This window comes from Paroedura picta, chromosome 2, assembly GCF_049243985.1.
Source record: "Paroedura picta isolate Pp20150507F chromosome 2, Ppicta_v3.0, whole genome shotgun sequence".
Taxonomy (NCBI): Eukaryota; Metazoa; Chordata; class Lepidosauria; order Squamata; family Gekkonidae; genus Paroedura; species Paroedura picta.
This window is the reverse complement of record NC_135370.1, coordinates 183,214,040-183,230,450: the sequence shown is the minus strand read 5'-3', so window position 1 is coordinate 183,230,450 and position 16,411 is coordinate 183,214,040. Positions and strand designations below refer to the sequence as shown.

The 16,411-nt window shown below is 55.4% G+C and overlaps 1 protein-coding gene across 3 annotated transcripts in view; it reads right to left on the bottom strand.

The window, feature by feature from the left end:
* ATL1 (atlastin GTPase 1) overlaps nucleotides 1-16,411 on the bottom strand; it is a 47,947-nt gene that overhangs the window by 17,174 nt on the left and 14,362 nt on the right. For all 3 annotated transcript variants that reach the window (XM_077324128.1, XM_077324127.1, XM_077324129.1), the window contains exons 2-8: nucleotides 9,295-9,542; nucleotides 8,670-8,804; nucleotides 7,383-7,487; nucleotides 5,266-5,316; nucleotides 4,302-4,358; nucleotides 2,974-3,066; nucleotides 2,525-2,663 (exon numbers count right to left, since the gene is read on the bottom strand). In XM_077324128.1, the coding sequence (XP_077180243.1) occupies nucleotides 2,525-2,663; nucleotides 2,974-3,066; nucleotides 4,302-4,358; nucleotides 5,266-5,316; nucleotides 7,383-7,487; nucleotides 8,670-8,804; nucleotides 9,295-9,542 (828 nt within the window). The remainder of the gene's footprint in view (nucleotides 1-2,524; nucleotides 2,664-2,973; nucleotides 3,067-4,301; nucleotides 4,359-5,265; nucleotides 5,317-7,382; nucleotides 7,488-8,669; nucleotides 8,805-9,294; nucleotides 9,543-16,411) is intronic.

Below are 16,411 nucleotides of genomic sequence, written 5' to 3'. Positions count from 1 at the left end.
CCCTTGGGGGATCACATCCAGTTCTGCAGGCCTTTTTATAGAATGGAGACAGAAACCTTTCAGAGCAACATGGTTGATTAAGGGTTCGGAGACCAAGTTTTACATAAGAACTCCAGACCAGGGGTCCATCCAGTCCAGCCTCCTGTCTCACACAGGGGCCAGCCAGTTCCTCTGGAGGGCCAGCAACAGGGCAGAGAGGCCGAGGCCTTCCTAAGGACATCAGGAGAGTCCTGCTGGGTCAGACCAGGGGTCCATCCAGTCCAGCCTCCTGTCTCACTCAGGGGCCAGCCAGTTCCTCTGGAGGGCCAGCAACAGGGCAGAGAGGCCGAGGCCTTCCTAAGGACATCAGGAGAGCCCTGCTGGGTCAGACCAGGGGTCCATCGAGTCCAGCCTCCTGTCTCACACAGGGGCCAGCCAGTTCCTCTGGAGGGCCAGCAACAGGGCAGAGCGGCCGAGGCCTTCCTAAGGACATCAGGAGAGCCCTGCTGGGTCAGACCAGGGGTCCATCCAGTCCAGTCTCCTGCCTCACACAGGGGCCAGCCAGTTCCTCTGGAGGGCCAACAACAGGGCAGAGAGGCCGAGGCCTTCCTAAGGACATCACGAGAGCCCTGCTGGGTCAGACCAGGGGTCCATCCAGTCCAGCCTCCTGTCTCACACAGGGGCCAGTCAGTTCCTCTGGAGGGCCAGCAACAGGGCAGAGAGGCCGAGGCCTTCCTAAGGACATCAGGAGAGCCCTGCTGGGTCAGACCAGGGGTCCATCCAGTCCAGCCTCCCATCTCACACAGGGGCCAGCCAGTTCCTCTGGAGGGCCAGTAACAGGGCAGAGAGGCCGAGGCCTTCCTAAGGACATCAGGAGAGCCCTGCTGGGTCAGACCAGGGGTCCATCCAGTCCAGCCTCCCATCTCACACAGGGGCCAGCCAGTTCCTCTGGAGGGCCAGTAACAGGGCAGAGAGGCCGAGGCCTTCCTAAGGACATCAGGAGAGCCCTGCTGGGTCAGACCAGGGGTCCATCCAGTCCAGTCTCCTGCCTCACACAGGGGCCAGCCAGTTCCTCTGGAGGGCCAGCAACAGGGCAGAGAGGCCGAGGCCTTCCTAAGGGCATCAGGAGAGCCCTGCTGGGTCAGACCAGGGGTCCCTCCAGTCCAGCCTCCTGTCTCACACAGGGGCCAGCCAGTTCCTCTGGAGGGCCAGCAACAGGGCAGAGAGGCCGAGGCCTTCCTAAGGGCATCAGGAGAGCCCTGCTGGGTCAGACCAGGGGTCCATCCAGCCCAGCCTCCTGTCTCACACAGGGGCCAGCCAGTTCCTCTGGAGGGCCAGCAACAGGGCAGAGAGGCCGAGGCCTTCCTAAGGGCATCAGGAGAGCCCTGCTGGGTCAGACCAGGGGTCCCTCCAGTCCAGCCTCCTGTCTCACACAGGGGCCAGCCAGTTCCTCTGGAGGGCCAGCAACAGGGCAGAGAGGCCGAGGCCTTCCTAAGGACATCAGGAGAACCCTGCTGGGTCAGACCAGGGGTCCCTCCAGTCCAGCCTCCCGTCTCACACAGGGGCCAGCCAGTTCCTCTGGAGGGCCAGCAACAGGGCAGAGAGGCCGAGGCCTTCCTAAGGGCATCAGGAGAGCCCTGCTGGGTCAGACCAGGGGTCCCTCCAGTCCAGCCTCCTGTCTCACACAGGGGCCAGCCAGCTCCTCTGGAGGGCCAGCAACAGGGCAGAGAGGCCGAGGCCTTCCTAAGGGCATCAGGAGAGCCCTGCTGGGTCAGACCAGGGGTCCATCCAGCCCAGCCTCCTGTCTTACACAGGGGCCAGCTAGTTCCTCTGGAGGGCCAGCAACAGGGCAGAGAGGCCGAGGCCTTCCTAAGGGCATCAGGAGAGCCCTGCTGGGTCAGACCAGGGGTCCCTCCAGTCCAGCCTCCTGCCTCACACAGGGGCCAGCCAGTTCCTCTGGAGGGCCAACAACAGGGCAGAGAGGCCGAGGCCTTCCTAAGGACATCAGGAGAGCCCTGCTGGGTCAGACCAGGGGTCCATCCAGTCCAGCCTCCTGTCTCACACAGTGCCACAATCTCAATATATCACCATGATACCAAGGCATGTCAGTGGAACTGCTGTAGTACTGACGTGCTGTACTGGTCTAGTGCTACAGTGCTCAACTCAGAATGTAAAAAATAAATCGAGGAAAACCACTAATCTGATTCAGTATGATAGCTTCTTGCTTTATATAGATAATAGCCCAGTTTAAACAGTGCCCTGTGAGCACAGAAACCCATAGAAAGGTGTGGCAACATCCAACGTAAATCAATCACGCAATCAATTTTTCCCCAATAAGGCATTACTGTCCCCCACCTCTTTGTGCCTCCCCCTGGGCTAGAACATGCAAATTCCCCTTGAATTAATTGCTTTCAGCGGCTGTTTCCATGTATGTTTGGAGTGCCTTAGCTCCAAAGACACCCGCCAATTTCTTGCTACTGCAGCGGGGTGCCCGAGCCCTATGAGGGACAGCCGGCATGCAGATCCCAGTGGAACGGCAACGAACCTTTGAGCTTCCCGTCGAAGTTTGGATTGGTGGCCACTTTCAAGCCCGGGTGAGGTAAAAGGAAGCAGGAGATTTTGGTGAAGCAGGAGTGGATGTGTTTCCGGACGTTCTGCAGCTCTTCATGCTGGTTCCCAGAGACCTGGTTCATGGAGAAGCCAGTATCAGATTTTGCCCAGACAGCCCATGATGAGCTGACACATTCTTAGGGTTGCTCACACTACGATGGGAAATCCAGGAGGTTTTGGGGGCGGAGTCTAGGGAGGGCAGGGTACGGGGAGGAGAGGAAGCTCAGTGGGATAGGATGCCGTAGAGTCCGCCCTTCCCTTGGCTTGTGAGATTCCACCAGATCTAGCCGTTCGCCTAAATCTAAGCAACAAGGACTAGAAACTTATTTGCCCCAGTTAAAAGAGGATGCTAAACCCTACCTTCACCCCATGAGTAATACTAACCTTCAGGCGCTTTTCCAAGAACTTTGCACCACCTTCAGACCCATAGGAAAATTCGTAGGGAAAGCTCCAGTCACGGACAAGAAATATTAGGGACTAGGCGGGTTAAAAAGGGGGGAAAGAAAGGAAAGGAAAGGGGAGAGAGAGAGAGAGATCAATAAATCAGGTAACATCTCCAGTCAAGATCCAGCCTCATTAATATCTTGTTTTTTAAAAAGTCATCATCTATGAACTTCACATCAGGGTCTCAGATAGCATATGGTTGATTTGTTACTGAGAAGAATCACCATGCCACCTTTCTACCCAGATGATAAAGAGCAGGGCTTGCGAGTTTTTTTTTGTTGGGATCTGCAAGATCTGTAGTGGGCATGATTCAAAGGCATATGAAGAATGTCCTGCAGGGGGCATCAGAGGAAATGTGTCGTTAGCATAGTTAAAATAGGAGCGCCCTGATATTTTTCACATCGTCCACCCCAGCATCCTGATTGGCTCAACTGAAGACTTCCTGCTCACTGAGCACACTTCCTCCCCGCTTGCCTCCAGAACAGAACAGAACAGACTGAATGAATGAAGACAACAAAACATTTAGACAGTTAGTTAGGACTCTCGCTTCTTTCTATACAAAATTTGTTTCTCCTCTAAAATAAAACTATTTTAATCTTTTAAGCCGCTTGGTGCTGTTCCCCTCTTTGCAAATTTAAATTCTGCCAACATTTCACGCTGTACATTTCACTACTGTAAGCAGGTTCCTGTTCTGTAATTTCTGGACCACTTTCTATGTCATTAAGCTATGCCCCCATGGTTTCTGGTGGGCACAACCTTCTAAGATCCTAATGCATTTGTTCTGTACTGTACTGACTCGCTAAAGGTGAGCTATAAATAATGTGAATACATTTTTAGAAGAAGAAGGAGGAGGAGTAGGTTCTTATATGCCACTTTTCTCTACCCAAAGAAGTCTCAAAGCAGCTTACAATCTCCTTCCATTTGCTCTCCCCCACAACAGACACCCTGAGGCTGAGAGAGCCCTGAGATTACTGCTTGGTCAAGACAGCTCTATCAGGACTGTGTCTGGCCCAAGGTCACCCAGTTGGCTGCATGTGGGGCAGCAGGAAATCAAACCCGGCTCGCCAGATTAGAAGTCCGTATTCCTAACCACTACACCAAGCTGGCTCCACCTGAGGAAGTGTGCATGCAACAGACCCTGAGGTCTAAGCCATGTACATGCCATATATCAGGGGTGGCCATACTGTGGCTCTCCAGATGACCCTGGACTTCAATCCCCGTGGGCTGTGGTCCCCAAACAAGGGAGTGAAGTGCATCCTCTCGCTCACCTGGAAGGGCTTCAAAAACGTCTCCTCCATGGCCAGGCGCCCGTATTCTGTGAAAAGCTGGAATGAGAAGTGGGAACAGATTAGCATCTTCAAGCTTGTGGCCGAGGAATGTCTAAACACAGCCCTTTTCAAACTTTTGACCGTTGAGGAACCCCGGAAATATTTGTCAGGCATCAAGGAATCCCAGGAGTGGGGACGTGCTCCTTCAGAGAAGGAGGTGCGGAAGTAAGATGCAGGGACCAGCCAGTCAATCATGTGATCATTTAGTGTTTCCCTTGTGGAGAAAGAGACTAGGTTTCTAGAGGAAGGGGGCTCCAGTGATGTCACAGCCATCCAAACTTCAGGGAAAGGCCGCAGGAGCCCCAGGGAGCTCTTGTGTAACCCCAGGATTCTGCCGAAGCCTGGTTGGGGATCCCTGGTCAAAAAGGAGGAACGACAGGGGTGACTGTGGACTTTCCTGTCCATACTGTAGGTTTTCCTCCGTTCCTTCAGTTCAAGGTCAGTATTGTCTACTCGACTGGCAGCTGCTCTCCAGGGTCTCAGGCTGAGGTCTTTCCCATCCCCCCCTGCCTAGTCCTTTTAACTGGAGATGGTGGGGATTGAACCTGGGGCCTTCTGCATGCTAAGCAGAGGCCCTGCCACTCAACCAAAGCCCCTCTCCATGGCTCTCAGGGTTACAGGTGGAGGCCTTTCCCATCCCCTCCTGCCTAGTCCTTTTAACTGGAGATGCCGGGGATGGAACTGGGGACCTTCTGCCTGCCAAGCAGAGGCTCTGCCACTGAGCCACAGCCTCTGGCTCCCCAGGATTTCAGGTCAAGGTCTTTCCCATCCCCTCCTGTCTGGTCCATTCCACTGGAGATGGCGGGGATTGAACCTGGGGCCTTCTGCCTGCCAAGCAGAGTCTCTCCAGCAGTCGTTGGAACTCATGCAAAGCTAACCCACAAGAGGAAGGGAGAAGCATCACCTGCAGATGTTGAAGATCATCTTCTTGTACATTCTGCGACAAGTTGTACACCTGAATTCAAAAACAAGAGCAAGAAAACATGTTTACGCACGGACCAGTGTGTTTCTGCTGAAATGACTACTCCTGGACACGAAGCAACCCCCATCAGGCACGAATACGCTCTGTTTAGGGGCTGAGAAATACAAAATACATTCAAGTATTGCGTGTCATGCCTTCCCAGGAAAAAGGGTTTAAAATGGATTCAGAGACAGGCAGAATCCAAAGGCAAGGCTAGGGGGAATTATTCTGCAGAAACCCAAAAAGGCAAGGCAGGGCAAGGCAGACAGAACTCCAATCATTTCCTGTTTCGCTAAACTCTTACCTTTTTCTGAACACAATGAAAAAACGGGCAAATGAGAACAAGATGCAGTTTAATAAAGATAAGTGTAAAGTTCTGCATCTGGATCAGAAAAATGAAAAGCATGCCTACTGGATGGGGGATACGCTTCTAGGTAGCACTGTGTGTGAATGAGACCTTGGGGTACTTGTGGATTGTAAACTAAACATGAGCAGGCAGTGTGATGCAGTGGTAAAAAAGGCAAATGCCATTTTGGGCTGTATCAACAGGGGCATCACATCAAAATAACAAGATGTCATATTCCCATTGTATACGGCACTGGTCAGACCACACCTGGAGTACTGTGTGCAGTTCTGGAGGCCTCACTTCAAGAAGGACATCGATAAAATTGAAAGGGTACAGAGGAGAGCGACGAGGATGATCTGGGGCCAAGGGACCAAGCCCTATGAAGACAGGTTGAGGGACTTGGGAATGTTCAGCCTGGAGAAAAGGAGGTTGAGAGGGGACATGATAGCCCTCTTTAAATATTTGAAAGATTGTCACTTGGAGGAGGGCAGGATGCTGTTCCCGTTGGTTGCAGAGGAGAGGACACGCAGTAATGGGTTTAAACTACAATGATATAGGCTACATATCAGGAAAAATGTTTCACAGTCAGAGTAGTTCAGCAGTGGAATAGGCTGCCTAAGGAGGTGGTGAGCTCCCCCTCACTGGCAGTCTTCAAGCAAAGGTTGGATACACACTTTTCTTGGATGCTTTAGGATGCTTAGGGCTGATCCTGCATTGAACAGGGGGTTGGACTAGATGGCCTGCATGGCCCCTTCCAACTCTATGATTCTATGATTCTCATGCCAATGTGCTTCAACGGGGGGCAGCCAAGCTCAGAGCACCTTAAGTTGCGACCTGAATGCTTCAGACGTACCGGAGTTTTCACCCAGCTTTGCCTTGAGGGTCTGGGATAGAATATCACAGGGATTTAGCCTGTGCCAGCTTTCCTCCGTCCTCCTGGGGCACTTTGGGAAATCAAGGCCGGAGGCAGTCAAGGGGAGGGAGAGGGGACAGGTGTGGGGGGTTTCCCAACATTAAATTTGAGACCTTCCTGCAGCCCCTCCTCCATTCTTGTTCTCAGCAGATACTTCCAGAGAGAAGAGCAGCCACCCAAATTTACAGGCGAAGCTTTGCCTGATTGGTGGGGGGGGGGGAATGCATCTTGAACGTTCCAAAGCCTCCAGAGTTGGGCAGGGCTCTGCTTGGAGGCTCAGAAATATTCTACACGTTGTTGGAAATATGCTCACTCCATAATATAATACTAGCAGACAAGCTCATTGTATGTAAAATACACTGGGCTCTAGCCCCCCTCCCCAGCATCGGCGACAGTGCAAAGAGCGTGCAGGTGGCCGCGGAAGGCTGGAGGAGGAAGGGAGCAGGCTTTCCCCCCTCCGTGGCCACAGTGCTTGGGAGCCCCGCGGAGGCAAGGGAAGGCGGGAGCTGTCAGGGCTGGGCCAATCAGGGTGCAGCCACCTTTGCTCCAACTGCTTGCCCCTATTCCTGATTGGCCCTGTTCCAGCTCGGACACCCCGGACAGTCTCCACCCCCTGGCCGGTTTCACAAATATTAAGAGGAACCGTGGATAAGGATGTTTCCTGTGTCTCGCTCTGCCGTACAATCCATAATATGTTAGCAACCCAGCTGTTCCCACTCGTCCTCCAGAGATTAGATAATTGCTGGTTCCTGCCGCCAGGTGCCTTCCCAAACGCACAGGTGTGACAGCCCTCTTCGTTACCTGGATGGAGCTGATCATCGTGCTGAGAGCAAAGACTGTGGCTGAATCCCGCAGGGTCGACTGGCTGTCGAAGGTCCCCTGAGTGTCCATCAGCAACACAGCAACCTGCGCAAAAGAACAGAGGAAGCATTGGGGGGCCTGACTCCTGGGTACACAGAGGGAGCCCATTTCTCGGTACAAACCACAAAGAGAAACCCAAATAACAGTCTTCTTTATGCCCCACTTTCTACTACTTGAAAAAGTCACAAAGAGGTTTTCCATTGCCTTCCCTTCCTCTCCCCAAAACAGACACGCTGGAAGGCAGGAAAAGAACTGCCTGAGCCAAGGTCATCCAACTGGAGGCATAGGAAGGAGTGGGGAATCAAACCCTGTTTTCCAGATTAGACGCTGCCGCTCTTAATCACTGCATCAAGCTGACTTCTCATGGCTTATTTGAAGACCTCAAATAGAGGGGACCCCATACCGCCAAAGTCAACATACTTAGGTGGGGAGCTCCCCCTCACTGGCAGTCTTCAAGCAGCGGCTGGACAGATCCTTCTCCTGGATGCTGGAGGCTGATCCTGCACTGAGCAGGGGGTGGGCTAGATGGCCTGCATGGCCCCTTCCCACTCTGGGATTCTAGGAGTCTAGTTCAGCAGTGGAAGGGGCTGCCTGAGGAGGTGGGGAGCTCCCCCTCACTGGGGGTCTTCAAGCAGCGGCTGGACAGATACTTCTCCTGGATGCTGGAGGCTGATCCTGCACTGAGCAGGGGGTGGGGCTAGATGGCCTGCATGGCCCCTTCCAACTCTAGGATTCTATGGTGTACATTGACCAACATTCCCTAGACATGCAGTTAGGGACCCCTGTTTGAATGGGCAAATGGTCATACAAATGTCTGTCTGTAATCCATCCACCTAGTGGAGCCAGTTTGGTGTAGTGGTTAGGAGTGCAGACTTCTAATCTGATGAGCATGGTTCGATTCTGCGCTCCCCCACATGCAGCCAGCTGGGTGACCTTGGGCTCTCCACAGCACTGATAAAGCTGTTCTGACCGAGCAGGAATATCAGGGCTCTCTCAGCCTCCCCTCCCTCACAGGGTGTCCGTTATGGGGAGAGGAAAGGGAAGGCGACTGGAAGCCACTCTGAGACTCCTTCAGGTAGAAAAAAGCAGCATAGAAGAACCAACTCTTCTTCTTCTTCCTCGTTCCTGTGCAGTTGGACAATGAGGCACCCCCGCAGTCCCAACACCAATCCGGGAGAGCTCAGCACCATCCCAAAGGGACCGGAGCAGAGACGTGGAACCGCCTACCTTGTTTCCATCCGGCTTGTCCACAAGGAAAATCTCGCTCCAGATCTGGATGCCCGTCGTCTCCCGCTCTGAGCCTCCTCTCCAGGAAAAGCCTGTCAGCGGTTCATTGGAATCTCCAACCCAGTCAATCAGTTCCTACGTGGTGAAGGGAAAGTGTGTTTCTGTCATTTACGTCAACAGAGACCAGGCTGCTCCACCCACCAGACCCCATGAGTGGTCCATCAGAGAGGGTTCAGTCTACTCTAGTTCCAGGGGTAGTCAACCTGTGGTCCTCCAGTGGGGCTCATGGGAATTGTAGTCCATGGACATCTGGAGGACCACAGGTTGACTACCCCTGCTGTAGCTCTTTCTTACGGACACAGAAAGTAGCAAAAGATGAGGCCATGGCTCAGTGCTAGAGCATCTGCTTGGCATGCAGAAGGCCCCAGGTTCAATTCCCAGCATCTCCAGCTAAAAAGGACCAGACAGGAGGCGACGGGGGATGTCTTGTAAATCCAATTATAAATAAAGTTAATAGATGAGCAAGGGCTGTCCAAACACACCCAACGGCTCCAATGGCAACACGGACGGGGAGTGGAACCGCACAGGCCAACGGAGGTGATGGTTCCCCTGGGAGGTGGCGTACCATGTTGTACATGTATCTCAGCATGAAGTCCATCAGAAATGACTTCCCTTTCCGAAAAGCCCCCGCCACGGAGACAGCGACCACCTCCCGGTCTCGGACCGTTTCGGAAAGCAGAATGCGGTTGAGGGCGGCTTCGTCGAGCTCGAAGGAGTGGTCGTCTTTCACGATGAGGACTTGCACGGGCCGGGCCTTCTTCTCCGCCTCCTCCTCCTCCGAGCTCCACTCATAGTTTTTCTCGGAAAAGCCGCCTGTTTTGGAGACAGAGGACAACGGTCAAGGGCTCAGGTGCTGCGGACAGAGAAGTGACGGGGAGAGCAACCTCCTGGCCGACGGATGGCAGGTCCACAAACCTGTCTTGGGTCAGGGAAGGCCAATGCAGCCGTTAAGTTACTTCGTTCAAGAAGGACGTAGATAAAATTGAAAGGGTACAGAGGAGAGCGACGAAGATGCTCTGGGGCCAAGGGACCAAGCCCTATGAAGAGAGGTTGAGGGACTTGGGAATGTTCAGCCTGGAGAAAAGGAGGTTGAGAGGGGACATGATAGCCCTCTTTAAGTATTTGAAAGGTTGTCACTTGGAGGAGGGCAGGATGCTGTTCCCGTTGGCTGCAGAGGAGAGGACACGCAGTAATGGGTTTAAACTTCAAGTACAACGATATAGGCTAGATATCAGGAAAAAGTTTTTCACAGTCAGAGTAGTTCAGCAGTGGAATAGGCTGCCTAGGGAGGTGGTGAGCTCCCCCTCACTGGCGGTCTTCAAGCAAAGGTTGGATACACACTTTTCTTGGATGCTTTAGGATGCTTATGGCTGATCCTGCGTTGAGCAGGGGCTTGGACTAGATGGCCTGCATGGACCCTTCCCACTCTAGGATTCTGTGATTCTGTGATTCTATGATTCTATGATTCTATGATTCTATGATTCTATGATTCTATGATTCTATGATTCATGCCCAGCCTCACCTCCATCCCCTTCCCCTCTGCTGTAACTTAGCAAGCTCCTTGCCAAACCTACTGACACCAATTGCCAAGAGTGGAAACGTTATAAACAAGGCAAATAATCCAGCAATGGACGGGCTGAGAGGACAACCTGCTCCAACAATCGCCAGCTAAGGGATCAAAAGATGAAGAAAGAAGCAAGCGCCTCAGGACAAAGACTTGCATTTCAACTTCTAGCTTTCTGGAACTGTCCGTTCACCTCCACTGTTGGATAATAAGGCTGCCACAGATACAAGCCTCACATCCCCCATCGTCAAGGAAAAACAAACATGTGAAATCCCTTGAGTTCACCAGCCACATCTACCCCTTGAGATTGGCGAGGAGGGCACTTAGCCCCAGGTGCCCCCACATCAAAGAAATCTGAGCCTTCTCAACAGGACCACGTCATGATGACTGAGCCCCACCCAGCTGTGGTTTTAAGTCAAACATCTCACAAAGTGGCCTCACATTTCCTCTGGAAGGCTGACAACAGGGCCAAGAGGCCAAGACCTTCATAAGAAGAGCCCTGCTGGAGCAGACCAGGGGTCCATCCAGTCCAGCCTCCTGTCTCACACAGGGGCCAGCCAGTTCCTCTGGAGGGCCAGCAACAGGGCAGAGAGGCCGAGGCCTTCCTAAGGACATCAGGAGAGCCCTGCTGGGTCTGACCAGGGGTCCATCCAGTCCAGCCTCCTGCCTCACACAGGGGCCAGCCAGTTCCTCTGGAGGGCCAGCAACAGGGCAGAGAGGCCGAGGCCTTTCTAAGGACATCAGGAGAGCCCTGCTGGGTCAGACCAGGGGTCCATCCAGTCCAGCCTCCTGTCTCACACAGGGGCCAGCCAGTTCCTCTGGAGGGCCAGCAACAGGGCAGAGAGGCCGAGGCCTTCCTAAGGACATCAGGAGAGCCCTGCTGGGTCTGACCAGGGGTCCATCCAGTCCAGCCTCCTGCCTCACACAGGGGCCAGCCAGTTCCTCTGGAGGGCCAGCAACAGGGCAGAGAGGCCGAGGCCTTCCTAAGGACACCAGGAGAGCCCTGCTGGGTCAGACCAGGGGTCCATCCAGTCCAGCCTCCTGTCTCACACAGGGGCCAGCCAGTTCCTCTGGAGGGCCAGCCACAGGGCAGAGAGGCCGAGGCCTTCCTAAGGACATCAGGAGAGCCCTGCTGGGTCAGACCAGGGGCCCATCCAGTCCAGCCTCGTGTCTCACACAGGGGCCAGCCAGGTCCTCTGGAGGGCCAGCCACAGGGCAGAGAGGCCGAGGCCTTCCTAAGGACATCAGGAGAGCCCTGCTGGGTCAGACCAGGGGTCCCTCCAGTCCAGCCTCCTGTCTCACACAGGGGCCAGCCAGTTCCTCTGGAGGGCCAGCAATGGGGCAGAGAGGCCGAGGCCTTCCTAAGGACATCAGGAGAGCCCTGCTGGGTCAGACCAGGGGTCCCTCCAGTCCAGCCTCCTGTCTCACACAGGGGCCAGCCAGTTCCTCTGGAGGGCCAGCCACAGGGCAGAGAGGCCGAGGCCTTCCTAAGGACATCAGGAGAGCCCTGCTGGGTCTGACCAGGGGTCCATCCAGTCCAGCCTCCTGCCTCACGCAGGGGCCAGCCAGTTCCTCTGGAGGGCCAGCAACAGGGCAGAGAGGCCGAGGCCTTCCTAAGGACACCAGGAGAGCCCTGCGGGGTCAGACCAGGGGTCCCTCCAGTCCAGCCTCTTGTCTCACACAGGGGCCAGCCAGTTCCTCTGCAGGGCCAGCAACAGGGCAGAGAGGCCGAGGCCTTCCTAAGGACACCAGGAGAGCCCTGCTGGGTCAGACCAGGGGTCCCTCCAGTCCAGCCTCTTGTCTCACACAGGGTCCAGCCAGTTCCTCTGGAGGGTCAGCAACAGGGCAGGGAGGCCGAGGCCTTCCTAAGGACACCAGGAGAGCCCTGCTGGGTCAGACCAGGGGTCCCTCCAGTCCAGCCTCCTGTCTCACACAGGGGCCAGCCAGTTCCTCTGGAGGGCCAGCAACAGGGCAGAGAGACCGCGGCCTTCCTAAGGACATCAGGAGAGCCCTGCTGGGTCAGACCAGGGGTCCCTCCAGTCCAGCCTCCTGTCTCACACAGGGGCCAGCCAGTTCCTCTGGAGGGCCAGCCACAGGGCAGAGAGGCCGAGGCCTTCCTAAGGACATCAGGAGAGCCCTGCTGGGTCAGACCAGGGGTCCATCCAGTCCAGCCTCCTGTCTAACACAGGGGCCAGCCAGTTCCTCTGGAGGGCCAGCCACAGGGCAGAGAGGCCGAGGCCTTCCTAAGGACATCAGGAGAGCCCTGCTGGGTCAGACCAGGGGCCCATCCAGTCCAGCCTCGTGTCTCACACAGGGGCCAGCCAGGTCCTCTGGAGGGCCAGCCACAGGGCAGAGAGGCCGAGGCCTTCCTAAGGACATCAGGAGAGCCCTGCTGGGTCAGACCAGGGGTCCCTCCAGTCCAGCCTCCTGTCTCACACAGGGGCCAGCCAGTTCCTCTGGAGGGCCAGCAATGGGGCAGAGAGGCCGAGGCCTTCCTAAGGACATCAGGAGAGCCCTGCTGGGTCAGACCAGGGGTCCCTCCAGTCCAGCCTCCTGTCTCACACAGGGGCCAGCCAGTTCCTCTGGAGGGCCAGCCACAGGGCAGAGAGGCCGAGGCCTTCCTAAGGACATCAGGAGAGCCCTGCTGGGTCAGACCAGGGGTCCATCCAGTCCAGCCTCCTGTCTCACACAGGGGCCAGCCAGTTCCTCTGGAGGGCCAGCCACAGGGCAGAGAGGCCGAGGCCTTCCTAAGGACATCAGGAGAGCCCTGCTGGGTCAGACCAGGGGTCCATCCAGTCCAGCCTCCTGTCTCACACAGGGGCCAGCCAGTTCCTCTGGAGGGCCAGCAACAGGGCAGAGAGGCCGAGGCCTTGCTAAGGACATCAGGAGAGCCCTGCTGGGTCAGACCAGGGGTCCCTCCAGTCCAGCCTCCTGTCTCACACAGGGGCCAGCCAGTTCCTCTGGAGGGCCAGCAACAGGGCAGAGAGGCCGAGGCCTTCCTAAGGACATCAGGAGAGCCCTGCTGGGTCAGACCAGGGGTCCCTCCAGTCCAGCCTCCTGTCTCACACAGGGGCCAGCCAGTTCCTCTGGAGGGCCAGCAATGGGGCAGAGAGGCCGAGGCCTTCCTAAGGACATCAGGAGAGCCCTGCTGGGTCAGACCAGGGGTCCCTCCAGTCCAGCCTCCTGTCTCACACAGGGGCCAGCCAGTTCCTCTGGAGGGCCAGCCACAGGGCAGAGAGGCCGAGGCCTTCCTAAGGACATCAGGAGAGCCCTGCTGGGTCAGACCAGGCGTCCATCCAGTCCAGCCTCCTGTCTCACACAGGGGCCAGCCAGTTCCTCTGGAGGGCCAGCCACAGGGCAGAGAGGCCGAGGCCTTCCTAAGGACATCAGGAGAGCCCTGCTGGGTCAGACCAGGGGTCCATCCAGTCCAGCCTCCTGTCTCACACAGGGGCCAGCCAGTTCCTCTGGAGGGCCAGCAACAGGGCAGAGAGGCCGAGGCCTTGCTAAGGACATCAGGAGAGCCCTGCTGGGTCAGACCAGGGGTCCCTCCAGTCCAGCCTCCTGTCTCACACAGGGGCCAGCCAGTTCCTCTGGAGGGCCAGCAACAGGGCAGAGAGGCCGAGGCCTTCCTAAGGACATCAGGAGAGCCCTGCTGGGTCAGACCAGGGGTCCCTCCAGTCCAGCCTCCTGTCTCACACAGGGGCCAGCCAGTTCCTCTGGAGGGCCAGCAACAGGGCAGAGAGGTCGAGGCCTTCCTAAGGACATCAGGAGAGCCCTGCTGGGTCAGACCAGGGGTCCCACCAGTCCAGCCTCCTGTCTCACACAGGGGCCAGCCAGTTCCTCTGGAGGGCCAGCCACAGGGCAGAGAGGCCGAGGCCTTCCTAAGGACATCAGGAGAGCCCTGCTGGGTCAGACCAGGGGTCCCTCCAGTCCAGCCTCCTGTCTCGCCCAGGGGCCAGCCATTTCCTCTGGAGGGCCGGCAACAGGGCAGAGAGGCCGAGGCCTTCCTAAGGACATCAGGAGAGCCCTGCTGGGTCAGACCAGTGGTCCCTCCAGTCCAGCCTCCTGTCTCACACAGGGGCCAGCCAGTTCCTCTGGAGGGCCAGCAACAGGGCAGAGAGGCCGAGGCCTTCCTAAGGACATCAGGAGAGCCCTGCTGGGTCAGACCAGGGGTCCCTCCAGTCCAGCCTCCTGTCTCACACAGGGGCCAGCCAGTTCCTCTGGAGGGCCAGCAACAGGGCAGAGAGGCCGAGGCCTTCCTAAGGACATCAGGAGAGCCCTGCTGGGTCAGACCAGGGGTCCAGTCAGTTCCTCTGGAGGGCCAATAGTACACTGAATTGGTTGAGGCCTTCCCCTTCTGTTACCTCCGGACTCTGGGATCCAGAGGATCCCAGCCTCTGACCGTGGCAGCCACTGTGGCTACTAGCCCTCGATAGATTTATCTTCCATGAATCTATTTAATGCCCTGTTCAAACTTTTAAATAGCAGCCATCCAAAACAACCTTGCCCGTTGTAAAACACAAGACTCCTCAGGCAGCTGGAGTCCGGAGCATCATGTGCTCCAGGCAGAAAACACTTAAAATGATGTTCCTCTTTATGCCTTCCCTGCAGCAGACTGAGAGCAGAACAGCCACAACTGAGCATCTCCCCATGGAGCCCTTTGTCCTTTTAGCCTCCCCAAAGCAATCATGGAAAATCACAAGGATCGTGTTCAGCCATTTGGCTCATGGCCTGGGCTGACGGTTCTGAACCTGCTGCTCCTGCTACAGCAGTGGGGTGGTCCAAACCTGAGCCCCAGGTCTTGCCGGTTCCTCTCTGTTCTAGGCCCTCAGCCCCTCTTGTGTTTGGCCAAGAAGTTGCAGCCTGATTGGCTGCCAGTATTTCATTGCAAGCTTTCTTGGACATCAGCTCTTGGGTTAGGCTGGTCCTGCTCTCTGGTTCTGCTTCGGTTTCTCTGGCTGGAGAGCTGCAAGTCTGTTGGAAACCTCAAAATTCTGGCCTTTGCCTGGCGTGTTGAGGGCCAAACTAGATGTGACTGCATTTATGGGTTGGAGACACACAAAGCTGCCTTATACTGAATCATTCCCTAGGTCCATCAAGGTCAATATTGTCTGCTCAGACTGGCAGCAGCTCTCAGCAAAGGCCTTTGGTAGAATCATAGAGTTGGAAGGGACCTCATGGGTCATCTAGTCCAACCCCTTGCTCTATGCAAGTCACTCACAGCCATATCGCTCATCCACTGTCACCTAGCACCCCCTTGAACCTTCACAGAATCAGCCTCTCCGTCAGATGGCTCTCCAGCCTCTGTTTAAAAATCTGCAAAAATGGAGAACCCACCACCTCCCGAGGAAGCCTGTTCCACTGAGGAACCGCTCTGACTGTCAGGAACTTCTTCCGGATGTTTAGACGGAATTTCTTTTAAATTAATTTCAGACCATTAGATCTGGTCCATCCCTCTGGGGCAAGAGAGAGCAACTCTGCTCCATCCTCTAGTCTATATGGCACCCTTTTAAATACTTGAAGATGGCATCCCATCACTACACTCTCATTTCCACTGGTCCTAAAGCATCTAGTCTCTCGGAGACAGCGTCGTAGAGTGGTTAGAGAGCTGCAGACTCTAATCTGTAGAACCGAGCTTTATTTCCCACTCCTGCTCCACATGCAGCCAGCTGGGTTACCCTGGGCCCGTTGCAGTCCTGTTAGAGCTGCCTCACAGAGCCATTCTCTCAGAGCTCTCTCAGCCCCACGCATCTCCCAGGGTGTCTTTCTGGGGAGAGGAAGGGGAAAGCGTTCCAAAGCCCCCTTGGGACTCCTTCGGAAAAGCAGGGTATAAAAAAAACAATCTCTTCTTGGCTGTTTACACAAGACACCTATGCACAACAGGCTCGATCATTCCCATACGTTTTATGAATTTTGAATACTGACTCATTTTCAACCATCAGTGTGAATCTGAAAGTATTTTTAAAGCTGCTTTTGCACGGTGAGAAATGCGTGTTTGTTTTTTTTTTCTGGCACGGACAGAAACAAACTTCCAAGAAAGCTATTTCTGGCCATAGCTGATTCTCAGTTGCCTAGAAAAAAATAATAAAGGACTGGCTCCATCACACACACACACACA